A 9937-nucleotide genomic window follows, 5' to 3' on the forward strand; every position below is an offset into this window, starting at 1 on the left:
GCCCCGCCAACCCCACTCATCTAACAAACTTTTCCCTTTGGTCCGACCCCGTCGAAACAGCACGTTTCCTGGGTCTCCCGCTAAATGACGTCGACGACAACCTAGATAATCCTTATCAACCTAACGGGGTTTAGATATCCGTTAGAACAACAACAACTACTCCTTATGGACCTGAACTGCTTTTGGCATCGCAAAGGACCAAAACTCTTCTATGCGTGGCTCATTGGCCTACCAGATTAACATAACCTAACTGACAGATGGCTGCTAACCAGACACTGAGAAAGCGGCCCTTGACATTTGAATAAATTTTTTTTGTAATCCCGAAAATTTTAAATACAAATATTTTTCAAATTCGAATCTCAAATAACGGATAGAAAAATAAGTTAATACAAAATTTTGTAATGAAAAATTTACAAAAAAAATGTTTTTTTAATTTTCATATTTTCGCGCTTACCTACGTACTGCATATTCTACCATATTGACTTATATCTCGGACGGATATATCATATTCATTGCCTCTGCAAACTTACGCAACCAAATGGCATAATTCGAATAATTTTATCAATTTTTTATTTCAATTTTGCAGTTAAAAATTAAATTTTCAAACTTCACGCTTCAAATATACAATTTTTAAATTTAATTACTTTTTTTTTAATATTAAAAATTAAATTTTCTATTCCTAAACTACGGTAACAAAAAATCAAAATTAAAAATTGGAATTCAGAATTGAAAATCCAAAATGTTTTAATTGAAAAATTTGCAATTCTGCTTTCTTTCAATAAAAAATAGAAAAATGTGTATGGTATACACTGTAATACCTCCCTACATTAAAACTTTGTCCGCTTGGTCACTGTAGGGCTGCGATTTGAAGAATTTGGGAATCGAAATGCGAATAAATTTGTCACTTGTGCAGCGCGGAGAGGTGGTAATTGTTAATGTATGGCATAAAAAAATTAAGATGGACAGATCCGGTTTATATATGTATACATACACACTTTCATATGTACATATGTATGTATATTAGTCCAATAAAATAAGCTTTTGCTGCAGTACACCGGTATATGTACATACACACATACATACATATGTATGTAATTATGTATGGTATATAGGGGATGTGAACAGCGACATATTTGTTGTAGCAAAAGCCATATACATATGTAATATATTAATTTTGTAAAAAATATACAATTTTTCATATTGTATTATGTACTTACATATACAGCAATAACAGCGCAACGGGTTGCAACCAACGCTCTTATAATTCTCTGTGTGTATGTGTGTCACCCTTAGATGATCAAATATAGCGCACACCCGCTGGTGGGAACATGTAAAGAACCGGAATAATGACTAGCATGTATTTTATTATTATTTTGCACGTATTTCTCATTTTTTAAAGCTAATTTAATGTTATTTTTTTTTTACTTAATAACTACAACTTTCAAATTGTAAAAAAAAAATCGGTTTAAGACATACCAGTGCTGCGCCTTGGTTAAATACAACAGGTTTAAAAGACAAAAGTTCAAAATCACATAAATATTAACGAAAACGCTTATTCGCCTAAATGTATGTAACATAACCTCAATGTATTATAAACTAAAAAACAGGATAATACTTTAAATACGGTTAAAATTAAGATACGGTTACAACAACGCTTTAATACGCTTGACAAATCAAAAGCTTTACATACAAGAACTTGAATTTGGTTGGTTGTTGATGTTGTTGTAGCGGCAAAATACTGCCAAGTTAGCAGTCCTTGGCCGGTTAAAGATCCGAGTCCGTTCCGGTTACGTAGACCGTACTGTCGTGGGAACGGCTGGTGGGTTGGTCACTTTATAAGGCAGCTATACATATGTACACTATAGTGATCGCATATATTCGTCACACGCACTAACTCGCTAAATGCAAACATTAAAAGTCAATTTTAAATTTTAAGAAACAAACGCCGATTATATGTATTTATTGTATTATTATTGAAATCACAAACATTATTTTATAGTGTATTTCTTCTTATTTTGTATATCAATAAATGTGGCATGCATTTGATTGTAAAAATTATAAACCTACTATTTCATAAAGTCTTATAACTAAAAGACACTAGCCAATAAAGTTTTCGAATTGTAAACATGCTGAGAGAACCTATTCACTAAATTCAGAAAAAATAGGATTTTTTTATCTAAATACATACATACATTTAATGAATGTGTAGATGAAAATATAATGCTAAATTAAGCGCGAAAAAATGGATTAGACTCAACTGAACATAATCCGAATGTGAACTTAAATAGTAGTAATACGAGTATGTTCAAAAATTCAAAATATTTGCAGACCGTGATGGCTTTCAAAATACAATATATGGCAATCATGATCAGGTTACAAATATCTATGCTATTGAACAGGCAACAGGCAGGCCGGCACACGCCTTTTTCTTTTATATTTACAATTTATTAGCCATTTTGTACAACGGAGTTTTCAATACGAATACACAAAGGCGAGTTACTGTTTATTTTAACTATTCTTATGCGCATAGTTGGTTTTTCTTTGAAACAGCGAACGCAATTATTAAGAGTATTTACTTTTTTGGATTATTTTTTAATTAAATTATGGCAGTGCAGCACGCCCGAGATCTTAACAATAGCAAAACGTGGTGGGTTACTGGTCCTGTTGATTTGTTATAATTAGTATTGTAATGTAATGTATAATTATTACTGTTGTATTGGTCGGCGAAATAGTAAAATATGTGGTTCTGGTTTATGTATCATGTAATGTATCCAACCGCGAGATTGTTGCACACCAATAGACCGCCATTCGTTCTCCGTCATCAAATGCGTTTTAGGCACCAATTTCGAAAGTTCCTTTGGTAGCACAACATGCCTTTAAAATTAAAAACAAACACATGTTTATTAAACAATCAACAACGAATTTGCAATAAACAAAACTATTTACCTATATTCGAATTTTTCATCGTAGTATTTATCTGAATAGTAAATGTCCTTACTCATGGTGCTTGACTTATGCGAATTTTCTAGATACCAACAAATGACAGAAGTTCCTTCACGTTTTTTGCACCTGGTGCAGTTGTTCGGCAACCTGTAGATCCTTTTTCAAATTGTTTCGACGTTGCTTTTAAGGCTGATAATTTGCTTTACACAAAAACTGACGCTTGTATACGTTTGTTAACTTTTTGTACTTTTATCAGTTGATTTGAACTTCTAAATTGTTATGTTTTAGCAATTTTCGCGAAATATACACATATATATGCTTCTTCCTCTCGCTACAAAATTAATTAAAATCCGCAAGGCGCTAAACTGGCGTCGATCGTTTTATTTTCCGTTTGAATTTGTTGTTTCATTTATATAAGGTAAAAAAGCATGCGTACATGCGAGATAGCCATGTACCAGTGATACAAAACATTAGCGACATCTTCAGGCGTATTTACATAAACACAATGGTAGTGTTCACCAAAATGGACAATAACAGAGTTGCAACGGGCAGATACATGAATACAAAAAACTTACAAATCTCTTAGGTTTTTAATTAATAGCGGGATTCTGTAACCAGTCCAGTCTCTATTTGAGACATTTTGAGGTAAAGTCTCAATTTGTGACTCGTTATTATTCACTAAACAGTCTCTAGCGTCAGTCTCAAAATATTGCCTCAAATTTGAGATCTGGTAGTTAGCAGGTGGCAAAACCAAAAAGAACTCTTGTCTGCCATTTTGAATATACTGAATAAGAGAATAAAGATCATCATAGATATTAATCGATTGTCGTTTTTTTATATTTTGTAAGCAACTCAAACACGAAAAAATTAAAAATAAATCAATTTTACATAGATTTCGTAAATATTATGAATCAAAGTCAACATATATTTTTATTTTTATTGATAATTATGTTTTTTGGATATGTTAAAGAATATTTAATATTTTTTATCGACATGTTTATTTTCATTCAAATGTAAAAACATCTCTGAATAATGAAACGTAATAGATTTTGTGACTGTCACTTAGTGTGTTATTACACGCAGCAACTTTTGTTGCGGCAATTCTTGGTTTATTTGCGAGGGGGCGACGAGGAGGGGAGAATCGCGCCGAGTTTCCAGTGTTCAGCAACACGCTTTGTGTTCTTATTTGTAACAGTTCGCTCGACGTTTTTCGGCATTCGTGTTCTTTCTTTCGTAGTACATAGTTGCATTTGCGTATATTTTTTTGAAATTAATAATTGGAATATATTTAAAAAATTTAATTTCATCTTTTGTTAAGTAATTTGCAAATATATATACATAAATGGAGTATTTTCGAAAATGGAGTATGACGAAAAAATCGAATTAATTAAAGATATTGTGAAATGTATGGAGGAAGCCATACAAATTGATTCAGACGATAGTGAAAAGGGTGATATACATATATGAAGGTCTGTTATATAATCTTTGTTTTAATTTTGAATTATAAATATAATGTATTTCTTAATTGACAGAACTGATTAATGTATGTGATAGAGTGGCCCAAATACCTATCAGGAGAAAGAAACGGCAATGGGTTAAAGTAAAGTGAAAGAGAATGAAAAAAAAACTCGAACAGAGTTCCGCAACAAAAGTTGCTCGTGTGAACGTAATGTGCGAAAGCAAAAGAGAATCGCCCGAGAATTAGCAACAAAAGTTGACGCGTGTAATAACAGACTTACAGAATAGCAAAATCGTCTCAAGTCTCAAAAATTGTCTCTAACTTAAAATCTCAAATTTAGAGACTTGAGACACAGTACAGGATCGTAAGGTAAGTGTAATGAGCTTCGAACAAAGAGTCAGCATTAAATTTTGTTTTAAAAATGGTAAAACTTTTGACGAAACGTTTCAAATGATGAAACAAGCTTATGGCGATGATTGCCTATCCCGTAACAGAATACACGAGTGGTTTCAACGTTTTCAAAGTGGTATTGAGGACATAAATGACGATCAACATGTGAGCCAATCAAAATCCGTGATCACCGAAAATTCCATCGAAATTGTGCGTGAATTCATCAAAAATCAGCCGAAATCATCTTTGAAATTCATGGAAATGGAATTGAACATCTCCAAAGCATCGATTTATCGCATTTTGACCGAACATTTGGGCTTACGAAAGGTGTGTGCACAGTTTGTTCCGGACAAATTGTCTAACGACCAAAAATTGGTCAGAATTCAACATTCGAAGCACATCATTAATGAGGTCAAAAAGGACAAAAACTTTCTTTACAATATTGTGACTGGTGGCGAAACGTGCTGTTTCCAATACGATCCCGAAACGAAACGCCAGAGTGCTGAATGGAAGACAATGCTGATTTGTTTCTATGATTCCAAGGGTATTGTCCACAAAGAATTTGTTCCACCCGGCCAAAACGTTAATGCGGTATTTTACCTTAAAGTTTTGAAGCGTTTGGTGCGCCGTATTCAACGTGTTCGGCCCGAATATCGCGAAGATGAAAGTTGGCGTTTGTTGTTGTCTCATCGATCGAAGCTTGTGACCGATTATTTGACCAAAAATCACATTTTAACCATTAACCACTCCCCGTATTCACCTGATATGGCACCGTGCGAATTCTTCCTTTTCGGAAAAATGCATTTGGCCATGAAAGGAAAGCGTTATACAGACGTAGAGGGCATTCAAAAGGATTGCACCGGCATACTGGCAGCCATACCGGCCAACGAGCTAAAACACTCTTTCGACATGCTTTTGAACCATGCAAAAAGCTGTATTGAAGCAGAAGGAGACTATTTTGAATAAAATAAATTGATTTTGCCAAAAAAACATGTTGTTTTTTTTTTTTGGAAATCACCTTGTATTTATTAAACATTAAACAATACATATTCAATAGAACTAACAACCAAATAACAAAGCTGATGACCAAAACGAATATAAAGAATATTACATTTTCAGTATGCTTATATTAAAGATTATTTTCGATAGTTTTGAGCACTACCTATTTCACTAGGGAATGTTGAATAAAGGTACATATGGATCTACATAAAAAAACAATAGAATAAGCTGCAAAAATACAAAATATAAACATATACTTGTAAAAATAAATTTTACATTACAATGCATCACAAAACCTGATCCCAGTTTTATATACCGCTGTTTCACTTTCTTATTACTTATGTTATTTGCGCATATTTAAATTCGCATATAAAGTATCAATTCTGTAGTTTATTTTGCGCAAAAGTAAAAGTAAATAAAGTAAAGCTGTGAAAGTATCAGATCGTTCTTTACCAACAAATGTTAACCTTCATCCAGTAACGTCAATGTACTACAAGCAGTTGAAGATTTAGAAACATATCTTGAAACATCGTATATTTCTTCATTCCTTACCATTTGTAATATTTCTACTGTGACATCTTCTACCTTGCGATTTCGCATGCTTTTACTTCCGACGTGGTGCGGTCACTGCTCGTGATAACCTTCTAATCACGAAAGGCCATAACACTAGTAACGTAAACCAAAGCGGTGAAATATCAGCAAACGGCCACCATTTCGGGTATCCACGGGCTCTGTTTTGGTTTGTAGCTTTCTGCGCTGCAGTTGTACGCATATCATTCAACAACTTTTCCAAGCTATTCATGCGTTGATTTACTGCTACTAAATCTGCATTCATGCGCAGCACTGTGGCTTGAATTTGCTTAAGCATTTCAGAATTATGCTGCATTGCTTCAGTAATATCTATATTCATATTCACCGGATCACCATATTCATCATCAGACTGATCCACAGTGCCGTTAGACATAGCATAGGTGGAGTGTGTCACAGGTATTTCTGGTATTGCAGAAACTATAGAATTTGTTTGTGGGGCGTTAATGCCATCGAGTTCAGTTGTGCCATTTGTTAAATTATTATCAGTGAGATGATTATGGAGTGAGACGGAACCGTTTATCGGAGAATTAGTGGGAAGCTGAAAAGAGTAAATGTGATTACTTACATATTTAATATGTTCCTACATAAGAATAAAGAACCATTTGCCATACCTCATCTTCTTCACCACTGCTACCATTCAAACTCACACCATGTTGTGGACTATTCGTTCTCGAATTGAATGGGGAATTCGGGTGCGATTCTGCAAGTTCCCGCATACCCGGTGCAACCTTATCCAGTTCCTCTAAATTTATATTGTCCAAGCCACTAATACTACCAACAAAGTTTTGTACGTTTTCGGTAAATGACATCGTTTCAATTATTTCACGCAAATTATTGACGTAACGTTCCATTGCTTGATGTTTCTCTAAGTGTCGATTATCATTCCAGGCATCCCATTTCGCTTTGCCAACAACATCCCAAAAACCAGGACGCTTTTGATGACACGGACCTTCTGTTGCTTGCTTATAGTAACCGTAAAATTTGAGCATCATGGCGGTGCTAGGTTGATATGGGCCATTTTTAGGCAACCCTTTGATCACATTGACGGCGGCTTGAAAACGCTCCTCTATAGAAGCCATTATATCGGCAGTATTTTTGTTGCGAAGTAATAAGGCGTTTCTAGTTAGGTTTGATATACTGGAATGAGTATAGAATTATTAACAGATAATGCTGAGTTAATCTTCAACTGCTCGAATTAAGTTATTAAATATATATGTGTGTGTGATAAGATTAAATACTTCACATAAATGTATAAAACTTGAAAATAGTTTATGCAAATTTTGTAATCAATTGAGGCATAGTATTAAAGTTCAATATATAACACTAAATGTCGGGAGAGGCGTTAAACCTTAGATTACGTGCGCTGAAAGTTGAAGAGCTACACATATATGTACTATATACGATAAATATTGCCACACGAACTATTTTCTGAACATAAATCATACGAATTTTAAAGTTTCCAGGGGTGGAAAAACTTACAAATAAGTCAAGCAAACTTTACTTGTTTAAAGTGCACAATCAATCGCGGAAACTATACGTACATTTTCCATTAAGCTTTAAATCCGAACCCGGCAAGTTACGCACTGACGTGCCAAGAGCGGTATAAGTTTCAGTGGGTCAAAAATAGTCGCTAGACAAGTTTTACCTCACTGAGAAGCGACCACGTACTACAAAAAAAAGTTAATACAAATTTAATGCAAGCGATTTGTTGGAAGCCAGCTGGAAAATGAATGGATTAAGAGTGTTTAACTTATGAAATTTGCAAAAATTAACGGAGCGAATCTGTTTATGGTCTCCCAATAGTTTCAATATTTGCTGTTGCAATCAGCTTTTATTTTCTACTTTAATTCGTTTTTTCCTTTTCTCTATGGACATGCTTTTGTTCAATTTCTTCATACTCAAATGTATTAAACCAAATACTATTGCGTTAACGACCTTTGATATAGCGCTGAAATCTGTTTTTAAACTCAGTAAACGACCTTTGCTCCATCCTAGCGTTTCCGCTCGATAATATTACTACATATTTGCAATGTATGCAGATGTAGGCATATAACTACGTAAAGTTTTACATGCCTACATGTAATGTGTATTACCTTCTATACTAAATACTTCAACTGTTTGCTGAGGCACTCCTTTAGCACATTTTACCTGTAAAATGTTTATTTTTATCGATTAAAGCAATAATACATGCTGAAAACTTCCTGGCTTGTTATAAAGTTTGCATTTTTGTAAGTTATATCGTTAATATTTAATTTATATGTTAATTGCACTTCAGGCATAATCGTATTTGTTATTAATAATAGAAACTTCGCATTTGTACATACTTGATATTGCGTATAAATTAATTTCAGCTTTGTTTAAATTACTTTTATAATTTTATATACAGTTTTAAGTTGTACAATATATTTTCCAACTAGCCTAAAACTTGTAGAATAATTATTATAATTTCTCTTTTTGACTAAATAAAATTGCCTTTGTTTATTTCTGTTATCACTCTTTCTTTCAATCATTGGGTTGATTTTCATACATCAATCAAATGTTGGACAAGCATAATTTCAAGCAAGTGTTGCAAAAAATTACACTATTTTTAAATTAATTAAATGCTTGCTTGATATTAATATGCATTAGTATAAAATAATAAAAAAGTAATCCAAACATTTTCCTAACATGTAAACATTTTCCTTTTGAAAACTAAATCTCATATCCCATTAAAATTGTCCGTTTCACTTTCATCGTTCCCGTCAATCTTGAACAGAGAACGTACGTTCTCTGCTTGAAATTCTCAGAAATTCGCGCATTCTTCTTTCGCTTTTTCATTCGTGTAAATGAATTGATTGAGTTAACAACGCGTGGAGTTTTATTTCGCAGTCAGTGTATAATTGTTGATAAAATATATCACCAATAAAAATTTGCAATTGCAAAATTGTTAGCAATTTTTTAAACTCGGCGAATGCAATAATTTTTCGCATTTCACAAAGTTGTTAAAAGTAAGTGTGACGCGCGGTGACGAACGACCTTGTGAAGTTCGACAACGAAGTGAAATACCTACTTCGGAAAAATATTTCACAATATATTTTTTTTTCGAAATTGCCAAACCTAATTATACAGATGCAAAAATTTTAAAACTTTAGACTAAAGAGCAGAAGGTATATGTAAAAGAATTAACACAAATTTACCTGTTATTGAATTTTTCGCGTTAACGCCCCTCTTCGACGCGGAGGTGGTTCAGCTGGTCGATACGAAGATTACATTCTGCCGTTTCTGGGTAGTGCTGTGAATAAGTCGGATCGTTATCTGGTGGACAAACAGAGACAGAATTTATCAGCAACTCGAAACTTGCGATTAATCATGAAATTTGTTGCAACAACAAAAGCACAACTACAACAACAAAATAAAAAGCATTATTCATTGAAATTCACTGAAGCTGAGCAAGAATTGAAACGCATAAATAATTTTCACGCGGTGAATTTGGGAACATTGAACAGCGTGAGTTTGTGTAGTGCAGTGAAATTTGCGAAAGTAAAAAATCAACAACAAATAAACGAATATAAAAAG

The 9937-nt window shown here is 33.5% G+C and overlaps 2 protein-coding genes across 9 annotated transcripts; both read right to left on the reverse strand.

Moving 5' to 3' along the window:
* Nucleotides 1–1922: 1922 nt before the first annotated feature.
* Nucleotides 1923–3315, reverse strand: LOC126753968 (cyclin-dependent kinases regulatory subunit). The gene is made up of 2 exons (XM_050465761.1): nucleotides 2947–3315; nucleotides 1923–2874 (listed from the first exon to the last, which is right to left on the reverse strand). Exons 1-2 carry the CDS (start codon nucleotides 3000–3002, stop codon nucleotides 2706–2708), a joined length of 225 nt encoding a protein of 74 aa, XP_050321718.1. The 5' UTR covers nucleotides 3003–3315; the 3' UTR covers nucleotides 1923–2705.
* Nucleotides 3316–5790: 2475 nt separating this feature from the next.
* On the reverse strand, nucleotides 5791–9907 carry LOC126753966 (acyl-CoA-binding domain-containing protein 5). 8 transcript variants are annotated; one of them, XR_007666239.1, is made up of 5 exons: nucleotides 8707–8860; nucleotides 8476–8530; nucleotides 6994–7519; nucleotides 6344–6920; nucleotides 5791–6281 (listed from the first exon to the last, which is right to left on the reverse strand). XR_007666239.1 is itself a non-coding variant. In XM_050465759.1 (3 exons), the coding sequence occupies exons 2-3, from the start codon at nucleotides 7459–7461 to the stop codon at nucleotides 6396–6398; spliced, it is 993 nt and encodes a 330-aa protein (XP_050321716.1). In that variant the 5' UTR covers nucleotides 7462–7519; nucleotides 8707–8860; the 3' UTR covers nucleotides 5791–6395. The 8 variants fall into 8 exon arrangements, 1 of the variants encoding a protein (XP_050321716.1); XR_007666242.1 differs by lacking the exons at nucleotides 8476–8530; nucleotides 8707–8860 and adding an exon at nucleotides 9559–9907; XR_007666237.1 differs by lacking the exon at nucleotides 8476–8530.
* Between the last annotated feature and the right edge of the window lie 30 nt (nucleotides 9908–9937).

Source organism: Bactrocera neohumeralis, chromosome 3 (assembly GCF_024586455.1).
Source record: "Bactrocera neohumeralis isolate Rockhampton chromosome 3, APGP_CSIRO_Bneo_wtdbg2-racon-allhic-juicebox.fasta_v2, whole genome shotgun sequence".
NCBI lineage: Eukaryota > Metazoa > Arthropoda > Insecta > Diptera > Tephritidae > Bactrocera > Bactrocera neohumeralis.

Coding starts and splice junctions, on each gene's coding strand:
- LOC126753968 (XM_050465761.1), bottom strand. CDS start 3,002: ATGAGTAAGGACATTTACTATTCAGATAAATACTACGATGAAAAATTC. Junction 2,875..2,946: donor GATGAAAAATTCGAATATAG/GTAAATAGTTTT, acceptor TTAATTTTAAAG/GCATGTTGTGCTACCAAAGG.
- LOC126753966 (XM_050465759.1), bottom strand. CDS start 7,461: ATGGCTTCTATAGAGGAGCGTTTTCAAGCCGCCGTCAATGTGATCAAA. Junction 6,921..6,993: donor GCAGTGGTGAAGAAGATGAG/GTATGGCAAATG, acceptor TACTCTTTTCAG/CTTCCCACTAATTCTCCGAT.